The sequence below is a fragment of the Lepisma saccharinum genome, chromosome 7 (genome assembly GCF_977018435.1).
Source record: "Lepisma saccharinum chromosome 7, izLepSacc3.1, whole genome shotgun sequence".
Taxonomy (NCBI): Eukaryota; Metazoa; Arthropoda; class Insecta; order Zygentoma; family Lepismatidae; genus Lepisma; species Lepisma saccharinum.
This window is the reverse complement of record NC_139235.1, coordinates 94,078,765-94,101,852: the sequence shown is the minus strand read 5'-3', so window position 1 is coordinate 94,101,852 and position 23,088 is coordinate 94,078,765. Positions and strand designations below refer to the sequence as shown.

At 38.0% G+C, this 23,088-nt stretch overlaps 1 protein-coding gene across 3 annotated transcripts in view; it reads right to left on the bottom strand.

The window, feature by feature from the left end:
* The window catches only part of Mmp2 (Matrix metalloproteinase 2), a 322,043-nt gene that overhangs the window by 139,153 nt on the left and 159,802 nt on the right, over positions 1–23,088 (bottom strand). For all 3 annotated transcript variants that reach the window (XM_083125661.1, XM_083125663.1, XM_083125662.1), the window contains 2 exons: positions 15,010–15,111; positions 12,911–13,071 (listed from right to left, as the gene is read on the bottom strand). In XM_083125661.1, the coding sequence (XP_082981787.1) occupies positions 12,911–13,071; positions 15,010–15,111 (263 nt within the window). The remainder of the gene's footprint in view (positions 1–12,910; positions 13,072–15,009; positions 15,112–23,088) is intronic.

The following is a 23,088-nucleotide window of genomic DNA, read 5'->3' as shown; positions in this document are numbered from 1 at the left end:
CCTCAGATTGATTTGCCTACACTTACAAAAGCTACATCTGTGAGATTGTTGTCCATAAGCTTGTTAAAAATATGCCCCTCTTGATATTGTTATGGCTACACTTAAAACTAAGCCAAAAATGCTCATAAGAGCTACCCACATACACCCACACCCACCTACAATCACCCACATCCACCCATGCACATACATATTTACTTCCGGTCCACTTCCGGTTTACTTCCGGTTTACTTGACAGACACCTGTGTTTTTTTAGGTTTATTAAGTATAGAGTTTTGATTTGAACCCCAAGAAATTTTATATAATAAACCAACAACAAAAATGCCAAAGCCAAACATATTTACACACACACACACACACACACACACACACACACACACACACACACACACACACACACACACACACACACAAAGTATACAAAGCACACTGCTGAACCCACCCAACTGATATTTTTTATTAAGTATAGAGTTTTGATTTGAACCCCAAGAAATTTTATATAATAAACCAACAACAAAAATGCCAAAGCCAAACATATTTACACACTAAGTATATACACTAAATATACAAAGCACACTGCTGAACCCAACTGATATTTTTTATTAAGTATAGAGTTTTGATTTGAACCCCAAGAAATTTTATATAATAAACCAACAACAAAAATGCCAAATCAAAAATATTGTAATCAATGCAATAAGAATATAACCAGCCCCAATTGGGCTAGGCACCAAAAGAATTGTGATCCAGAAAAATGCAGAACACCCACAAAAATATGCCCAAAATGCCATAGAAAATATAGCATGGAATACTTCACATATAAACATATGGGTACTTGTTCTGCACAGTCATCAACATTGCCCCCACAACCATCTACATCTGGTCTGAAAAGGAAGCTTGAAATACCCAATAATCATAGAGCAGCAAAGCAGCCACGCAATGCACCTATTCATAGCAGTTTTGCTGGCCAACTTAGGGATCACTGTTTTGTCTCAGAGCCAAGATGTGATATTAAGAATTTTTTGAACAGTATAAATCCTGATGTGCAGGCAATTCTAAATGCAGAAAATGGCTCTTATAAGCTGTCCCTCAACTTGTTTACACAATATAAGAAACCAAATGGCACAAAATTTACACAGCCCCACATAACAGAAACTGTAGCTATATATTCAAATACAAATTTAGACAAAATAATAAGCAGTTTGATAGATCAATTGAATATTAAACATTCTGAATTTGCTGCAAAAGAATCAGGATGGAGCCTATGTGGATCTCCACACAAGTTATATATTAATATTTCTGAATTCAGCCCATTACAAGGATCTACATATCTGCCATTACCTGCCAATATTAAAAACAAAAAAGCCGTGGTTAACATAGAAAATAATGATGAGAAATGTTTTCTGTGGTGTATTTTAGCTGCTTTGTATCCAGTTTTAAGGAACCCTCAGAGAATAACTTATTATAAACAACATGAACATGATTTTGATGATGCTATGAAGGGCTTAAAATATCCAATGTCAGTTCAGAATATTGATAAATTTGAAAAAAAGGCCAGGGATATCAATGGTAAACAATTATCTATTAATGTTTTTATTTGTTCTACTGGCCGTGGCAATTGCTTGATAGAACCTCTCAGAATCAGTACACTTGATGATGATTCTGCTGTTCCGATTGATCTGCTCTTAATTGAAGGGGATGACACATACCATTACACTCTGATACACAGTCTTGAAGCTTTAGTCAGAAAACAACTAGACAAATCTAAGACAATATTCAAGTTGTGCAGAAGATGTTTGACTGTATTTGATGGTAAAAAAATAATAAATGGGGTTTGTGAAGTGAATACAGAAATTGCTAAAAACAAGTTAATTGAAGATTTAAAATACTGTGGCAACCATAAACCTGTTCATATGGTTATGCCTAAGCCAAATGAAAATGCCAAATTCAAAAAATTTGAAGCCTTGTTGGAACACCCAGCATATATAGTCTGTGATTTTGAATCAAACCTCAAACCTCTTGCATCATGCAGCCAAGATCCTGATGAATCTTCAATTACATCATACCAGTTACATGAGCCTTCTAGTTTTTATTATGTTGTTGTACAGGATGGTGTTGTTAGTGAAGAATATTTATGCATGGGACCAGATGCCATCAAAGAATTTGCACATAGAATAGAAAATGAGTGCCATGACATAGCATCTAATGTCTTATTAAAATCAAAACCTATGATGCCTTTAACAGAGGATCAGATTGAAGATTTCAACAATGCAGAAAAATGCCCGGTATGTGATTCTGAATTTTCAGATACAAATATCAAGGTGCATCATCATTCTCATACAGATGGTAAATTCAAAATGGCCCTGTGTAATAGCTGTAATATTAAGATCCAGAGACCAAAATTTGTCCCTATATTTTGCCATGGTGCATCTAATTATGATTTTCATCATCTGATCAGGTACGAGGGGTTTGACAAGCAGAATTTAAATATTTTAGCAGAAAATGATGAGAAATATAAAGCTATTAGCAAAATAATTAAAGTTAATGGTGTTCCCATTCACTTAAGATTTCTTGATTCCTACAGAATTCTGTCAGCTAGCCTGGCTACACTGGCCAGTCAATTATCTGATGATCAATTCAAAATCACATGTGCTATGTTTCCAAATCAGGACCTGAAATTAATTAGGCGGAAGGGCGTATACCCATATGACTATGTTACAGATTTTTCTAAATTTGATGAGTGTTCTCTGCCACCACAACAAGAGTTCTACAGTAAACTCAGGGCATCCGGAATCACTGATGAAGAATATGACCATGCTCAGTTGATGTGGGCCAATTTAAAATGCCAGACATTTGGTGATTATCATAAGGCATACTTGAAACTTGATGTGACTCTCTTAGCCGATATACTTCAGGCATTTAGAAAATCATCGATGGAAAATTATAAACTGGATCCAATGTATTTTCACAGTGCACCAGGCCTAGCATGGTCTGCAATGTTTTTGAATACTAAAATGCAGTTGGATCTTATTCAGGATCAGGACATGTATCTGTTTATGGAACAATGTATAAGAGGAGGCATGGTGCAATACTCTCAAAGATATGCCAGAGCAAATAACAAATATATTCCTGATTATGATCCAGCCCTGCCATCAAATTTTATACTTTATGTGGATGCCAACAGCTTGTATGGTTATGCTATGATGGATAAATTGCCATATGCAGGGCTTGAGTGGGTTGAAGATTTCAATATTGAGGATCTTCAAGATTTTGATGACAGTGACTATGGCCTGTTCTTAGAAGTTGATCTGACAATTCCTGAAGATTTACACAACAAGTTTTCTGATCTGCCCCCAATTCCTGAGGTTAAGTGTTCACCTGGCTCTAAACAGAAGAAGCTAATGATGACTCTAGAGCCAAAACAGGGTTATGTCATATATTACAAAAACCTTCAGTTCCTGATGCATCATGGTGTTCAAGTGACCAAAGTTGGCAAAGTCTTAAGGTTCCGGCACTCAAGATGGTTGAAGCAATACATCGATACAAACATTGAGCTTCGAACACATGCTGTAACCCAATTTGATAAGACCTTGTTTAAATTGATGGTCAATTCAGTGTATGGCAAAACCATAGAAAATGTCAGAAAACATACTGATGTTAAATTAATTACTGACCCCAGCCTGAGCAAAAAATTGATAGCAAAGCCTAATTTCAACTACAGAAGAATTTATGATGACAATATGGCACTCTTCAACATGAAAAAAACAAAGATTAAGTTTGATAAGCCTATTTATGTAGGGGCTGTGATATTAGAATTGGCCAAATTACACATGCTAAAGCTCTATTATGATGTGCTGAAGCCTTTTTATGGTGATTGTGTAAAACTGATGTACATGGACACAAATAGCTTTATTCTTGATATTCAGAGAGAAGATGTTTATCAAGATATGTCACAGCCTGCATTGCTTAAATATTTTGATACTAGTGAACATACAAAAATTCAACCCCACAACAAAAAGGTGCCTAGCAAGTTAAAAGATGAGACACTTGGTGACGTTATTGTGGCATTTGCTGGGTTAAGGGCCAAGATGTACAGCTTTGAAACATGAAGTGGTGTTGTTGTTGCCAAAAAAGCCAAGGGCATTGGTAGAGTAACTGTGGACAAAGAGCTCCAATTTAAAGATTATGAAGATTGTCTCAAATCACAGAGTTTAATCAGAACATCAGAATGCAGAATTCAGTGTGTGGATCATTTGTTGACTACCAATATTGTAAGAAAAGTGGCTCTGAACCCACATGATGATAAGAGATGTATTTTGTCATGTGGCATACATATTCTACCATGGGGTCATTGTGATTTGAAAAGTGGTAATCAATGCCCAATTACAGAGCATGATTTGAAATAAATAAACATGCCAATGAACTTATTTGGGTTCAAAAAACAGGCTATTATGGACCTGCCAACACCAGCACCCTCTCTTGATATACAATCTATGATATCTAAACTAAGTGGTTTGTTAATTATTCATCTGAACAGCATACCTACAGATCTTGATGATTAAACAGGTAAAACATTATACATATTTAATAATAATTTAAATCATTACCAATTACCTGTAGGTGGTCAATTACAATTTATTACAACTCCCGAGGGTAATGTCAAGGTTTCAATAGGGAGAAATATTTATAGAATTAAGCACTCAAACATGATTTCTGGCACTGTATATACTGTTTCTGCTGGTGATTGTTTATATATTGAGGTCCCAGGATCCTATGACAAGCTTATACCTCTTTTTATAGAATTAAGAATTAGATATTTTATAATAAATAACCACTAAAACAAAAATGCCTAATGATATATTTGGCCATACAAGGCATGAAGATCACAGTGATGAGATTCTGATGCTTGATGTCAGAGTAAAAAAATTAAGAAGTGATTTACAAGCTTTACAAACCACACTGAATGCCAGTCTTCAACTAGAGATTACAAATTTACAATCACAATGCATGGACCCTCTTCTTAAAATTGACTCAGAACTCAAATTGCTGCTTCAAAAATATACTGACTTGGCTACATTAGATAATTTTCAAAGTTTAGAGGAGGCTGTAGCAGCTCTTCAAGCCAAATTTAAGACTCAGGCTACCAACTCTGAGCAATTGAAACAACAATTAGAAGAACAGATTAATAATGTCCACACACAGCTCCAAACAATTGTCAAAAGCATAAAGTCACAAGAAGATTTTGATCTAGTAATTTCCACTCTAAAGGAACAGATTCAATCACTACAGATACCTAATCTGGACCCCTTGAACAATGCTATAGCCGAGGTTAAAGAAAAAATTGAGACACTTGAAAATTTTATGAACAACTTACCATCTTCTGATGCTTTGAGTGCTATAACTCGCAGTGTAGCCAACATTAAGCTGCAACTTGAGACATATGAAGATTTTGGAAAAATTCAGAGTACCATAACCCACCTTGAGGGTACCATAGCAGCAGTGCAAAGTGATCTGATAAATGTACAAGAAAGTCTAGAATCTCGCCTGCCTGGTATTGTAGATACCCTTGTCAGTGTCCAGCAACAATTCACCAAACTTGAAAACCTCAACACTGAATCTGAGCTATCTCATTTTCATCACTTGATCGATGATATCCAAACAAAGCTTGAAATTTTACAACAATCAACACCTACTCAGGCAGACATAGCTCTGCTTCAAGATGCTATGCGTAGTGTGGCTGATGCTTCTGAATTAAATGATGTGAAATTGGCACTTGAATCTTTGCAGAATACTGTAGCAAATCTGCCTACATCACAGGAACTTAAAAATATTAAGAGAGCTGTGAATCGCATATTGAAATCAGAAGATATCAAGAATATCCAGACAGAGATCAAACAACTTACTCAGACAGTGGCCACTCTACCAACCAATCAACATATTAATGAACTGCATGCTTTGTTTGAGGATATCAGAAGACAAGTCCATGATCTTACTGCTCAAAATTCAAAATTAGCTGTTGTTGAAAATCTACAGCAAATTGTAGCCAACATCAAGCAACAGCTAGGGACCATGGAATCCAACCAAGCAAATGCTCTGTCTGTTTTTGCCACACAGCTTCAAGAGATTGTGCAACAATACAAAAAACTTGCTGTGGACATAAGAATTAAACCAGGGCACGATGAGATTGTTAGGACTATCAATGAGCACCTTGAATCTGTAATAAGCAGATTGCTTACAGCAGAAAGAGAAATAACTGGCCTAATTGAGAATCCTAAGCATACAATAATTCTTGAATTGTACAGTATCCCCAACAAAGAATATGATTCACCATTTACACCAGGTGGCAAACTGTATATGCTGTCCCCTGCACAATTATATTACCAGTTTTTTGTTGGAGGCACACTGAGACCAATCAAAATCAAATATTGGCTACAACCACAGGCTCACCACTACCCTACTTTATCAATAACTAATGCTGACAACAAACCAAAGGTCACCAGTGTAGAGTTAGAGGATTTTACAGACCCCAATGCATTAGAGACAGCTTATGCTGAAGATGATGGTTCTCTTGAATTTAATATACAAATAGGAGACAAATTATATTTTGAAAATCCTGTAGTATCAGCTGCTGAACACCCTATAGTTGCAATATTCTTCTTTACATACTATGTCTAGACAAATTATTGTTGATGAATTACACAGACAGACTGCCAGTGGTTACAAAAGGCATAGATGATTTATGGCAGTGTGACTTGGTTGAGATGGCAAGTGGACAGCTGAAAAACTTAGACAAGATCAACAAGGGCTACAAGTATCTACTCACTGTCATAGACACATTTTCAAAATTTGCCTGGGCTGTGCCACTCAAATCCAAGACTGGAGCATGTGTTACAGAAGCTTTCAGGACAATCATCAATCAGAGTGGAAGATCATCGCGCTATCTACAAACAGATAATGGCAAAGAATTCTATAATTTGGTGTTCCAACAATTTATTAAAAGCCAGTCAATACAACATTACTCGAGTTACAGTGATCTCAAGGCCTCTATTGTAGAAAGATTCAACAAAACCCTAAAAAATCATATGTATAAACAATTTACCCTTCAAGGTAATTATAAATGGCTCAGTATCCTACCAGAACTTTTAGATAGATATAACAACTCGGTCCATTCCACAATCAACATGAAACCCTCTGAGGTAACTTCATCTGATGAGCAAAAATTGATCAGTACTGTTTATTATCCTAGATACCAGCCAACAACAAGAAAAGCCAAATACAAGGTAGGTGATCAAGTAAGAATCAGCAAATATAAGCACATATTCAAAAGAGGCTTTACCAGAAACTGGAGCACTGAATTATTTACAGTGGTTCAAGTTAAACCTGGGACCCGTAACACATATATAATAAAAGACCATCGAGGAGAAATTCTCAAAGGCAGGTTCTATGAAGAAGAACTCAACAAAACTAAGCAGCCTGACACATATCTTATAGAAAAAATCATCCGCAGAAAAGGCAAAAAGATACTGGTGAAATGGCTAGGTCTCCCAGAACACAGCTGGATCGAGGCAGACAAAGTGATACTATGAACACCTGGGATGTTATAAAGAGACTACCAGAGCCCGAACAGCAGAATAAGAGAAATGGCAAGCTGTTGCCTGATAATAGTAGATGTCTTATTGTTGGACCATCGGCTTGTGGTAAAACTACACTAATGATTGATAATTTTTTATTGGCACCCAACTGGTTAGACTGGAAAAACAGGCACTTGTATGTTTTCTCTAAGAGCTTGGAACAATTAAAATATCAGCAGCTGATGAAGCTATATGATGGACTGGATATAGCCACTTTTGAATCAGATGTTAAGCCACTCCATGAATGTCTCGATAATTCTGTTGTTGTGTTTGATGACATTATACTGGATAATCAAAACAAGGTTAGAAATTTTTTTACACAGGGCCGACACAAATATATAGATTGCTTCTACCTGGCACAAACTTTTTCTAAAATACCGAAGCAGCTGATCCGAGACAACAGCAATTTTATATGTGTGTTTCATCAAGATCATACCAACCTCAAACACATACATGATGAATATGTAGGTGGGGACTTGAGCTACAATGATTTTTCCAAGTTTTGCAGTAGGTGCTGGAACCAGGACAGCTATGGGTTTGTCACAATTGATATGACAAGGAAACCCAATAGTGGTAAATACAGAAATAAAATCAACAATTTTCTAGACATTGAAACATATATAAATAACCATGAAACGGCCAATCATTGATGATCTTAAATTAAGAGATTATCTTGTAAAAAGATTTAAGGGATGGAAATCAGAGAACCGAGGAATCTATGAACAACACAAGCAAACAGAACAGCCTATTATTGATGCTATTAGTGAATTAGGTAAAAATATCAAAACTGTTACAGAGCAAAATCAAAATTTGATCACTGAGCTTGTACCTGTAGCTGCTAGGAATATATTAGATTATCTAACATCCCCACTTTCTAGTATTCATACACCTAGTCCTGTTCCTCCTCGAAGAATTGAAGCTACTCAGGATCCTATTGAATTGGGTCTTCTTGCTCAAAAATATTTAAGCACACCTAAAGACAACAAAGATGAGGTGTTTGGTTTATATGCTGACACAGAGGTTGATGGTAGCATCATACATAGAATTGGCAATTTCAGAGTAACATTTATGGAAGATGATCTAATTGTATATTCAGAATCTCATCTTGGAGAAAGAGGTGTTTTGTTAAGTATCCTGGCACACCTGGATTGTGGGAACTGATGACTAGGAAAAGGCCTGGCAACTATACAGATCAAGATTATGAGCATTACAAAGAAATATTAATAAAATCAGATGCTCTATACCAGAACAATGATCCCACACAAAAAAGAGTCAAGTCTAGCAGTGGAGCAAAATACAACAACTTAATCAAGCCCATATGGTCACAGATCAAGACAGGTAGTGGGATCAAACAATACAACACCCTGCCTAAAGAATTTGTGTGGGTTGATGATGTCAGGAAACTTGTAGATAGGTTGCTGGTCATAGCTGGGGAAGAAAATGCTGGCAACCACAATTTTTACAATGAAAAGGTTAGAATTATGGACATGATAAGCACCAAATTGTCTAATTTTATAGTTAATGACACTAAGGCATTGGATATCTTATAAAAATATTAATACTCTACCACCTAAATTTTGGAATATCTCTGACGGTCGGGGGCTGGTTAATGACATCATAAACAAGCTGCCATTTGAACTACACATACCAGGCTATCAGTATTGTGGTCCCGGTACAAAATTGGACCATAGATTAAACAGAGGTGACCCTGGTGTTAATCCTCGAGATGCTGCTTGTAGAGACACTGACATAGCATACAACACACATACCGATCTTGAGAAGAGACATGTTGCAGACAAGAAATTAGAAGAGGCTGCATTTGGTAGATTTGTTAGCACAAATGCTTCTTTGGGTGAGAGAATAGCAGCATTGGGGACCACCATAGCTATGAACACCAAACAAAAACTGGGGTGGGGGTTGTGATAAATTAAATAAATTTAAGCCACTTAATTAAGCTATGTAAACCCAGAATATGTATAAAATAAATCTAGGATGAAGGCCAAGGGTGTTATGTATCAGATACCTTATGCAGGTCTTAAATCTCTTAAAACTATTGATAGTCTTTTAACTAAAAAGCAGCGCAAGAAAAAAATTCTTGTCTTGCCAAGCGCCATGGTATGAAATTATTACTTAGTACCCCTCAATTAAAAAAATTACAGCAATCTAGAAAAAAATTGCATACAGGTGGCTTCATATTTAGTATCCCAGCTATTTTAGCAGCACTTGGTGCTGTTGGGAGCTTGGCTGGGGGATCAGCTGCTATAGCAAAAACAGTAATAGATGCCAAAAAGAATAAGGCAGAATTAGATGAATTGAAGCGCCATAATCTGGCCATAGAGAAACAAGGCAAAGGTCTTAAGAGAGCCATGAATAAGTTTAAAAAAAACAAGAGCCGCTTACAAACCAAGATATTGAAGCTTTAATCAAACCACTGGGCATCAAAAATTTTAGAGGTGTGTACATGTCTGATTCTTTACCAGAACAACCACTCAACAAAGAGTGTGGCACAGTTAATTTGGATAAGAACAAAAATCAGGGCACTCACTGAATCTGCTATCTTAAATATTCAAACAATGAGGCATTTGTGTTTGATTCATTTCGAGGTGTTCCACCTGAAAATTTAGTAAAATGTCTAAAATCAACTAATCTTTATTACAATAATGCCCGTGTTCAAAATTTCAAAGATGGTAATTGTGGACATCTGTGTTTATCTGTTCTTAGATATCTGTCTCAAATAAATAAACCATCAATTGAAAATTTTCAAAAAGCCTTGTGGTATCTGAAGCATCATGGGAGTATTCCATCTCACCAGCCAAAATTCAATATTGAAACTTAGATTACATGATGATATAGTATATCCCAACACAATAGCTCTCAGAGCATTTTATGGCATGTACTTGATCCCTAATATTACACACCATAACAACACAATCACAGTTGGGGATCAAAAAATTGTCATCACTCCAGGGCAGTATAATCTGTCTACTTTAAATGCTCAATTACCCAGAGGTATAGTATGAACTCAAAATTCTGTCACTCACAGAGTAGAAATTGTGTCTGCTACAGAAACTGTAGATCTGGGTACTATAGGAGAACTATTAGGATTTGAGAACAACACAAAACTTGAACCAGCCATCAAACACACTGCTATTAATATACCTAAATTCTTAGCTATAGAAACTCTGAATATTCACTGTAATGTGGCCGAGGGTATGATTACCAAATCAAATGGCATAGGCACTCACAAACAAACTGGCATCATTGCAACATTCAAACCTAACTCTGAATTTATGGAACCGATCATCTACACTCCATCACCAACATTATATTTTCCTGTGTGCCATAATAGAATAGATAACATTGAATTGATGGTCACTAATGAAAAAGAAGAATTAGTTGATTTTGCTGGAGCCACAACAACTGCTATCATAGAAATTAATATTTAAATAAAAATACATACAAAAAAAAATGGAAAATATTGAGAGTTATGAGCTACAATCATTCCCTCCAAACAGGAGGACCTTTGCAAATTTAAATCAAGCCAACACAGAGATTGAGGTTGATCTTGATGTAGGAGATGGCTTTATACACCCTCACAGAGCAGACCTATACATCAAATTTAATGTTGTAAAGCTCGATGGTACAGATTATCCGGCTAACTCAAACATAAGATTGGTAGACAATTTTGTGCCACATCTGTTCTCTGAAATTGAGATCAGAAAACATGGTGTTGTTATAAACAGAGTAGATTACCCTGATATTACTTCTACAGCTTTGGCCACACTAAAATTATCCAAAACCGAGGCTTCTTACTACAAAATAGGTGGATTTGAGGCTGGTGATAAAATAATATCTAAAAGCCAAACAGTACTGTTCCCAATGCGCCTGTTGCCAGGATTCTTCTCAGATTACAAAGATATTATGTGGAAGGGTGGTTTAAGAATTACATTTAGAAGAGCTGCCAATGATAATAATGCTTTGATGAGGTACAGTACATTAAATTCTACTGGGGCAGCTCTGCCTAATACCCTACCTGATGAAGGCAAATGCCTTATTCAGACTATGGAGCTAAGAATCCCGGTTGTTGAATATGAGGCCAGTTATGCTCTTAAATACAAAACAGATATCCTAAAAAATCCACAGGTGCCTTTACAATTTTATACATATCAATGTGTGCAGAAGCCTGCCACTGGAAGCTATTATGAATTTGATGCTACAAACTCATTCTCCAGTATACAATATGACATGCCAGATTTTGTGGTGGTACTGTTTCAAACTGGGAGACACAATAATCAAAAAAAAAATTCAAGTAAATTTGATAACTGCAACATCAAAAACATATATCTTAAAAATGGCAGAAATGAGGTGTTCCCCAGAGAAAATTATAATTTAAACATGTCCAAGGATGATTTTCTTAAATTATACGAGGCATTTACAGCATACAAAAGGGTTACAACCGGGAATACAGACATGTATTACTCACCAGATGACTTCAAAACACAGAGACCCATGTTTGTCATCAACACCTCAAAAAGGAAACAAGTTGTGGTTAATTACAGGACAAACATTAAAATTATCTGTGAATTCCATGATACACTCCCTGATGACACCATATGTAGTGTTATTCTTATAGGTGAAAAATCATATGTTTATGATGTAAGAAATGAGTCACAGAGCAATTCTAGAAAGTCTCTGCATATTGCATTGTCTTAGTACTAGATATACAAGTTGAGCCTGGTGTCCAATTGAACTTTAACCGGAAGTAAACCGGAAGTGGACCGGAAGTAAATATGTGTGGGTGTGGGTAGGTGTGGGTGTATGTGGGTGGGTGTGGGTGTATGTGGGTAGCTCTTATGAGCATTTTTGGCTTAGTTTTAAGTGTAGCCATAACAATATCAAGAGGGGCATATTTTTAACAAGCTTATGGACAACAATCTCACAGATGTAGCTTTTGTAAGTGTAGGCAAATCAATCTGAAGGGGCTCATCATTTCACGGGAAATTCCCGAGGGCATTTTTACAAAAATCTTGGGTTAGACAGAGTACCACACTTGAGCAATAAGCTCATATGCACATCTTGAGCTAGTTTTAAGTGTAGCCAAATCTGCCTGAGGGGGGCTCATCATTTATCGAGATAGTATTATATACTTTTACACTACTGACATCGCGCGAATGCAGTCGATTTCCAGCCGACAGTTCAGAACGCGTTTATTAACAAGATGTTTGGCTGCAAGTCTACAATTAGCTGCACACGAACGACTTGAGAAACGCATTGAGTGCACTTACCTCCAGGTGAGGTTGGTGGTGTGCCATTTCTGCCCCTGCAGGATGTACCTCTTGCTTCTGAACTCGCTGGTGGCGATATCTGGGAGACCACACCGAGGCTTCTTCAGGAGACCGCGCGTCGCCGAATCCATGATTCCCGTCGTTGTCAAATTCGCGAATGCCTGAAAGTATAATGAGAGTTAAATGAGTTCAGACCTACAGTGAGTAGAAACAGGCTGGTGTCATATACGATAGGGAAAAAGCGAGAGCAGTGCTGTTCCTGCCCCAGAGGGAAATTTCCCTGCTGTGTACCAAAAAATTCCCTTTTCGACCTTATAAATAATATATTTTTTAAAAAAATACTTTAGACGTTATAGTCTTCACTATTAATAAACTTATAACTTGAAAGTTATTACACTTTCCATTACAATTAATCACTCAGCTGACTCAGGGCCGTAGCCAGGCAGGAGCCAGGGGGGCTCACCTCCCTGGCATTGCCGTCAAACCCCTCTAAAGTTCGGTAAAACTATTTTGTAAAATTTGTTCGCAGCGACGAGTGAATGTATAACATTCGTTCAGCTTTAGCTATGAGTGGGAAGAAGGGGTCTATGCAAGATATTGAAAATGAACTGTATGTATTTGAAATATATTTCTAGATATTTCTGTGTTCTTTATTAACCTAATGAACACATAATTTACATTCATATAATATTGTTAAACTTTTTAAAATGGACTTGGTTCATAAAGTTTCCCCCTGACAACACCTGAGCTCCTCCGCTTCTTGGACATAATTGTGGCTACGGGCCTGAGCTGACTTCAGATTGAAAGGAAATATGATATTTCAAACGTTCATGCTCCAGTACAACAGTGAAAACAGAAGCAAGCATGAGTCAAATATAAGCACCAGTACGGTATTAATGCATGACATGACGTCCATGATGTTGGCCCGGCATCATGAAGAGCTACTTGACGGGGTTTGGTTTGGTTCTCATGACACCAGGTGGAGCGCAAGTTGCATGTTCTCCCCTCCAGACAATGCTGACTACTTCGCTGCCTGCCACGTTCAATTTGCCTCAACTAAAAACTAGACAATCGACTGTTTTGTTCTAACACCAAAAGGATACGTGCCATTTTGAAAAAAAAGTTGGAATTTGCTTATATTAGAACACTTCTCGTTAGGACACCATGGATTTAGTTACATAAATAAGTGTTCTAACCAACTTCTTTTATGACATGGTAATTTACTTAAGATTCATATCAATAAATTTGCATTAGGAAAAAATATACAGAGAACAGAAGGTACGTTTTTCAGCTGCTGCTCGTTGGATTTGCGTAGACGAGTTACAACCTGGGGCAGGCAAAACTAAAAATAATCCACGCACCAGCCCTTTATTCTAATTCTGTCCAAGAATCCAACTAAGATAAAGCTACACACTTTGAAATGAGACCTTGAAACTTCTAATGCATTAATTAACACGAGATTGGATTAAAAGTAATTAATTCTTGCGACTGACCGGCCTTTCAACAGAAGGCTCAACTCGTAACAGCACGAACAAAACTATACTGTGCATTCTAATACATGGCCGTGTCTACCATATTGCCACAATTTTAAAATTCGGCTACCAACAGTACAAACATTTATAATGATATATTATTAGAAAACACATACGGTACTTATTTAAATAAGGTAATGAACATTTCCTAAACGAACTCGAAGTATTAAAAAAAAATTAGAGCTGAATTTGAAAATTCAGACGCCATGGTCACAACCTTTTCTTGAAAAGGAAGTTACACAAATTAACTGCGTCAACTGGTGCCTCGTTTATATTTATTGCATCAAAATGCATCGATTTAGATTTTATTCATAAAAATGCATCAAATTATATTTCATCCATAAAAACGCATCGGACTATTTTATCCATAAAAATGAATCAATTATATTTTATCCATGAAAATGCATCATATTTTATCCATAAAAATTCATCGGACTATAGTTTGTCCACAAAATGCATCACATTATAGTTTATCCTTAAAAATGGACCAGATTTTATATTGTGTATAAAAATGCATTGATCTATGTATGATCAATCAAAAATGCATAAAAATTCGGGAAAGCTCACCTGAAGAGTCTTGATGGCGTCCCTCAGCTGTTCTTCCGTCCTGAGGTTCCCCGTTTCGAGATCCGACTGCGGGAGGTAGCCGAATTGCATCAAGTAGGATTGCTGGAATGGAACAAGAGAAAAAGCATTTTTGAGAAGCTTGTTTTTTAACACATAATGTGATCACAACGAAATAATATTATTATGAAACGCACTGAGCCTGTCAAAACTCCTTATTGTATATTGTTAAATATTATTTTGTATAGAAATAACTGTATATAAAGAAGAAGAAGAAATCAAACTGACGTAATCATAGCAAGAGAAATCAATAGGTACTATTGCTCACTTGATTGATTTGTTTTACTTTGCTTTTCTGACACTTTTGACTAACAGCGAAGATGAGGATGAGTGATGATATGATTAAATTGATGAAAGGACACTCACAAACATCCATGCCCACGCCAGGATTCGAACCCTGGACCCCTGGCATCGTAGCGCGATGTGCTAACCATTCCTCCACGTACGCCAGCATAACTGATATTACCACCGAGCAATTTTGTCCGCGTACATTTGAACTTGACTACACCTTCACAGACATTTCAGAAACGGCCAAAGATGCCTTCGTTGAGCTGTCATTCCATCTACTCCCGTTGCCTCTGGCTGTTGCCCGCCTGTTATCGAATCCGGGATCACTAGTAGAATGGGATGCATAAAGTCCTGGACAATTTGCCGGGTAATATTAGTGCATGCAACTGTACCAAAGGCAACTACTTGGATACATGAAAAATCCTGGCATTTTAGATACTGTGTAACGTTTAATAAAACATTAATCAATTACAATAAATAAAAATGTGATGACAAAAAGAATAATAACGAAAATATGTTTTCAGTGCTGTTGAGCGTTCGCAGAGGACGAAGTTCACTGCTTGCCCGAGAGGTGGCAGCTCTGACTGCATCAGCGCCATGCGAGCATTTGGGAAACTATTCAACTCTGATCTTCGGGCTACGTATGCTGCGATAAAAAGACATCTAACTACAATTAATAGTGTGCTGGGAAAATTCATAATTTGTTTTGATTCTTATGTACAGTAATAGGATAATACGAAACAAGTTCAAGAATAACATGAAGTCTGTTTGAAAAAATTCCATATCATAAGGAAATTATTCGATACATATCTGCAAGCCGAATCTCGCAGGATTTTTTTTCCAGGAGAGGGGGGTGGCAGGGAAGGTAAAGTTTCCACCATAATAGCGATGCATCCTCGAAATACACTACTTCATTCCGTAATTGTAAAGTTCTTTAAACATACAGTAGAGCGTCGATTATCCGAACGTCGGTCAACCGAACGACCGCTTAACCGAACTGTGTACTCGCTCGCACCTGTTAATCTCCCACCCTACCGTCCATCATCCCCCTCACTCCCAAACCAAGTTTCCCACAGTAGTCGCCGCACTGAGCCACCGCTGGCGGAACATTGCTTCTAATGGGGCCTTCATAAGGCGCTGCTGACCGGCCAAGCCGCCAGTCGCTGTGTTTCAACAATCAGCACACTTCTGTCGGTGTATGTATTGTTCATGCAAAATGCGTATGTAATATGTACATATTTTTGTTTAATAAACTGTACCACATACTATATATTCCTACTAAAGTTGCCTTTGTACGTTACTTTGTAATACTTAAAGAGATGCCTGTTTTTATGAATAAATTTACTGTACAGTACTTCTTTTTGGCAAATAAACATGTACAGTTCGATTATCCGAACAAACCAGTTTTCCGAACACCCATGTCCCCCAATTACTTCGGATAATCGACGCTCTACTGTATTTATAATAATTGACTTAAATTACTGTGACTAAATAGAAATTATGTGTGAAATGTTTATAATTTTTGGTGGCCATTCATTTTCCATGGGGGGAGGGGGGCTGCCCTCCAATGTTTAGAAGACATTCCTTTAATGTTGTTCACTTCAACATTTCTCTGCTGTGCTGGCGTTACTGTATATTTACTGTCATGAAAATTGCAGATAGCATAATTAATTTGTCGCCGTCATTACAACAAAATCCTCAATGTTATCCAACGTGGGAATACGCTCCGTGTTTCAGGTTGCCAACCTGCAATGATCTGCTTTCCAATATGTATTTACTTCCACACTTATGTCCGGGACTGTATAAAATTTTGCCACAACAGAGGCTCATTGAGACGTAGTATTGAGACGGGACTTGCTACAACCTCGACTCTTTATGAACGAATACGTACGGCTCTTTCTCGATCTCGTATGAAGTTACAAATTCTTGTCTAGTTCTCGGTTCAGAGTCTCGAACACTTGGTATGTCTGAATTAGTAATATCATAGTGAATCAATTTTGATTTACCTTAAGTTGTTGAAGTCTCGGAAGACTCGACTACGCCTCTATTTTACGAACGAGCACCTCGCACTCGTCAAGACTGTCAGACGATGGTCTCGATAAACTATATCAAGACTAGTTACTGAAGGTCGCCAGAAAAACCGCAAAAGGGATTAAGCGCGAAAGTGACAATTTCTCGCGGTTGTTTCTCTCTCGCTTCATCAGTTTCGCGGTTGTTCCTTTCTCGCTTATCAGTTTCGTGGTTGTTCCTTTCGCGCCTCATCAGTTTCGCGGTTGTTCCTTTCTCGCTTAATCCGTTTTGCGGTTGTTCCTTTCTCGCTTAATCCGTTTGGCGGTTGTTCCTTTCTCGCTTAATCCGTCTGGCGGTTGTTCCTTTCGCGCTTAGTCCGTTTGGCGGTTGTTCCTTTCTCGCTTAATCCGTCTGGCGGTTGTTCCTTTCGCGCTTAGTCCGTTTGGCGGTAGTTCTTTTCTAGCTTCATCAGTTTCGCGGTTGTTCCTTTCTCGCTTAATCCGTTTCGCGGTTGTTCCCTTCGCGCTTAGTCCGTTTGGCGGTTGTTCCTTTCTGGCTTAAATCCGTTTGGCGGTTGTTTCTTTCGCGCTTAGTCCGTTTGGCGGTTGTTCTTTTCGCGCTCATCAGTTTCGCGGTTGTTCCCTTCTTGCTTAATCCCTTTGGCGGTTGTTCCTTTTTCGCTTAATCCGTTTCGCGGTTGTTCCTTTCGCGCTTAGTCCGTTTGGCGGTTGTTCCTTTCGCGCTTAGTCCGTTTCGCGGTTGTTCCCTTCTCGTTTAATCTGTTTGGCGGTTGTTCCTTTCTCGCTTAATCCGTTTCGCGGTTGTTCCTTTCGCGCTTAGTCCGTTTGACGGTTGTTCTTTTCGCGCTTAATCCGTTTGGCGGTTGTTCTTTTCGCGCATCATCAGTTTCGCGGTTGTTCCTGTCTCGCTTAATCCGTTTCGCGGTTGTTTCTTTCTCGCTTAATCCGTTTGTTGGTTGTTCCTTTCGCGCTTAATCCGTTTGTTGGTTGTTCCTTTCGCGCTTAATCCGTTTGGCGGTTGTTCTTTTCGCGCTTCATCAGTTTCGCGGTTGTTCCTTTCTCGCTTAATCCATTTGGCGGTTGTTCGTTTCGCGGTTGTTCCTTTCTTACTTCATCAGTTTCGCGGTTGTTCCTTTCTAGCTTAATCCGTTTTGCGGTTGTTCCTTTCTCGCTTAATCCGTTTGTTGGTTGTTCCTTTCGCGCTTAATCCGTTTGGCGGTTGTTCCTTTCGCGCTTAGTCCTTTTGGCGGTTGTTCCTTTCGCGCTTAGTCCTTTTCGCGGTTGTTCCTTTCGCGCTTAATCCCTTTCGCAGTTATTCCACCACCCCGTTATTGACACAAAGTTTTATAACGTCTACGCAGCAAGACCTACTTTCGCTCACGTCTTTGGAAATCCCTTTCGAACTCCAGGGACAAGGAAGATATTGCAGTCGTTACTTGTGACGTCATTCGGTTGAAAACGGTCTCGTGAAAATGGTCCCGACGACAGCTTGTTTTTGGCAAACACGAGACGCTTGAACATTGAGCGTTCATGCAACCGCACCACTGTAGCTGGCTTTTACAGCTAGACAGACAGACAGACTATTATCTTCCCAAACTTGAATAAAGAAAAAGCAACGTGTCGGAAAATTTTAAGGGGAAGGGGGGGGGGATGAAACTATAATAACGACCTGGTATGAACGATTAACGTTTCTCTCTCTAATCAGAATTATTCAAATTAAGGTTCCTTACTAAATGAAAGCAAGAGTAAATCAATAAAAAGGGTAATGTCATTTTTAATTAACTCCTAAAAATCTATTTAATCTATTTATACTTTTGTTTCTTTAAAAATGTAATTGTAATTTAATAAAATAACTTGGCAATTGTTTATTTCTCTCCCCCGTTTCACCATTTATCCCTTTCTGCCTCTGTCACTTATTTTATTTCTTTCAATCTTAATTTGTCTCTTCTTCTTTCTCTCGCTCATTTTATTTATCTTCTGTCTCTCTGTCTCTATCTTCTTTTCTATATCTTCCCTTCTATCTCTTTCATTTTCTCCATCTATCTCTCTTCATTCTTCTGCAGATTATTTTATTTATCTTCTTTCTCCCCCTGTCTCTTCTTCTTTCTTCTTCATTTCTCTATCTTTTTCTGTTGCTTATTTTATTTATCTTCTTTCTCCCTCTCTGTCTCTATCATCTTTTCTCTCTCTCTCTCTCTCCTTCTTCTTCATTTATCTTTGTTACTTGTTTAATTTGTTATTTTCACTTATTTTTTCCTCTTCTTTTCTCTCTCCCCTTTTTCATTTCCCTGAATCTTTCTCGCTCAATTTTTTTCTTCCAATGAGGTCGTGATCCTCAGTTTATGGGGAAACCTGGCAACTACTTGCTGCAACGCTGGCCAGGTTTACGTTCTCGGCCACCAGATGGCAACGACCTCGCCTGATGCGATTAGACTACAACGACGCCCTCTGTTGTTCGGAGTGACCCGACGGATGCATTCGTCGACACTTTTCCGCTGACCTTGGTGACGTGTTCCGGTGTTGGGAGCACAATGGCGTATTTCAGGAGGCTGGAAGAACAGCTCGACCTTTGTAGCTCGCCCTGTTAGTGCAAGGAACAAACACCAGAGGTCACGCGAGAGAGGTCTATCACCACGTGCCGTGTGTAATACAAACAGCAAGATAAGGGGGGGGGGGGTATGTCAATGCAGACTAATCGAGAAGCGTACAAGTTTTACACGGTTGCTTTGCTCAAGCAAGTTAGGAGGAGAGGGGTCATGTTGCTTTTCTGTGATCCTGTATAGTGGGAAATATAGAGGGGGAGGAAATATAAACTTGGGAATATCAAAAGAGATAGAAAACAGACAGGCACGTATCTAGAAATAAATTTCGGGGGGGGGGTCCGAACCAAGTGACCCAGGAATAATAATAATAATAATGTTAAATTACAATAATTATACTAAATTTAATAAACACTAATTAAAATATATAAATTAATTAATATATTATTACATGAATAGGTTAAAAAAAATAAGAATAAATATGTATTCGTTACCTGGCTAGTTAAAATCGGCATAATTTGTTTAACAACAAGTGCCCTGGCAAAGAAATCGATAGAAAATTGAATATATATTGAATTAAAAAAAGATTGTTAGATTCAGTTGGCGAAAAGTCAAGTATTTTATGCATATTATCATAAATAGTGGTGTGGAAGCATAAAATATGATTCCAATACAATCCTTGTTTTCCAGCTAAGTTCAAAGGAAATTATAACCATCGATTTTACAATAAATGCTAAACAAGTACATCTTCATTATTTAATTTTATTACTTGGTAAGTCTTTCCGAGGGGGTCCGGACCCCTGGACCCCCATAAATACGTCCTTGAAAACGGATGAAGGTGAGAAAAGAGAGAAAAGGTACAGTGAGAAAGAAAGAGACAGTGAAAGAGGAAAACGCTAGGGAAACAAAGATAGTAAGGGAGGAAAAGGATAAAGTTGGGAAGGTGGAGAGAGAGAGAAAGAGAGAGAACGAAGGATAGAAAAGAGAGACAGAGAAGAAAGACGAGATGGGAAACTAAGGTAGAAGGAGAGAGAGGAAGAGAAACTTCAGAAGGCAGATAGAGATACAGGTAAAGAATTAGAGAAAGAAGTGGAGGTTGAAAGAGGAAGAACGATAGGAAAAGAAACGTAGAAAGAGATGGAAAAAACAGTTGGCGAGTTGCGTGGAGCCCTCCTGGGGGCCCTTCGGCGTCCTCTGACGTTGTCACTGGTAAGGAAGAAGAGCCCAGCTGATAATATCCCCCCTCCCTTGAGCCTTCACCAACGAAATTCTCTGGCGCCGCCACTGTCTCTTTCTTGTACGAGCAACACTGAATTGTTAACAGTGAATGAACATTTCCGAACACAAAAATTGTTACGAAAACGCTGTCCGAGAACAGATAATCAAACTAGCCATTTCGATTAATCGCGCGTTTGCATGCAAGAAGGAATGTTTCGGCGCACAAAACGAATTAAATTAAGTGCACAGCCATAAAACCCACTTTGATTGGTAGAGGGGGGGAACAAATTGGAATGTCATGGGGGAGGGGAGCGAAAGGACGCGATTTCGTCTTTCCTCATTTCCTCTGCGCATGCTACGCATTTCCAGACAGTTCGTTATCGAGGCGCTAGCAAGTCTGCTACATGATATTGTTAAAATCCACGCTGATATTTAGTTTTTGTTTTTTTTTTAGTTTTGGAGGTATTATTGAAATAGACTTTCCGAATAAGGATAATAAACCTTTTCGAGCAAGGCCTCATATCCAAGAAAGTATCAACTCGGGGCAAGTCGCGGCACATACTAACCTGTTGGGTGAGATGAGTCAAGGCAAATGGATAATAAACCTTTTCCTACTCCCACAAAAATAGGCAATAATTAGGTTGGAGAGCTCAGTGAACAAATCGATCTCTAACTGGATCGAATCGAATTCCGTAATATATTCTTTCCGAATAAGGACATTCCCCTCTAACATTGTATCCCACTCCAACTAAATTCTTCACGTGGATTGTTTTGAACAAATAAAAGTTTAAGAAACATTTCATAATGATATTACGTCCTAAATACGTACATCCAGCTGGTTGGTACTAGATGTATAATCGAGTGTATGCTGAAAAGCGACATACCCCATTTCGCAGCCGAAAGTTAGATAGTGGTGATAACCCAGGGGGTGCTCGTTGCTATGTGAAGTACGTATGCATTACGTCATCTGGGAGGATCGGGTTTGACGGTGCTCATTGCTATGTGCAGTAAGTTTGGTGCGGGGTACATTTAGCTACTAACACGTCGCAAAAATCGGAACAAGCAGGTTGTTGATTTTGTAGCGTTCCATTTATTTTTATTGTATTTTTGTACTTCTAGACTGCAATCATGTCTAATTGTGCTGTAGCAAGCTATGAAAACTATAACCAGAAAACTAAAGGAACTGACATAAAATATCATAATTTCCAGTCGATAATTGCGTAAGTAAACAGTGGATTCATGCTTGTAGACGAAATGTAAAAAATGCAAGTGTGCAGTGCCAATTATTGTGAAGAAGACTATGTGCGAGATCTAACAGCAGAATTTCTGTATTTTCCACCAAAGGACGTGCTGATAAGTTTTGCAGAGCTGTACGCTAGGAAAGATATACAATAAGGAGACGTGCCCTAAAGAAGCTAAAGACTATGCTGCCAGAAAAGAGAAAAATATATAGACGAAGGTATATGCACAAACTGCAAGCAATGTTTCGTTGTTGGAAAACATATTCGATGGTTTACAAAGGAGAAACACACGTCTGCATAACGAAGCAAATAAATTAAAGATTACAAACAACCTCTATCAACCTGCTTTAACTGAATAAAGAAGTCCAAAATCTACAACGTAACCTAACCGACAGTACTACAAGAGAAGTCATCAATATCTTGAAAATGTGTTCAACTAGTGCGACGTACGTAGTGAGCCTAACTGATTTGTTAAGTACATTTTATGTAAGTCGGATTTATAATTATTAACAAATTCATTTAACACAGACCGATATTGATTGTGATTTGTATGTTCACATTATCGTGAAGAACGTTGTCGGAAATATACATTTCGAAGATCGCGTACTAACTCCAAGCTATTGGAAATTAAATTCACTTAGTACATCTTCAATTCGAGTTACATAGAGTTGTATGCACGATGGTAAATATTGCATGAGTGAATAT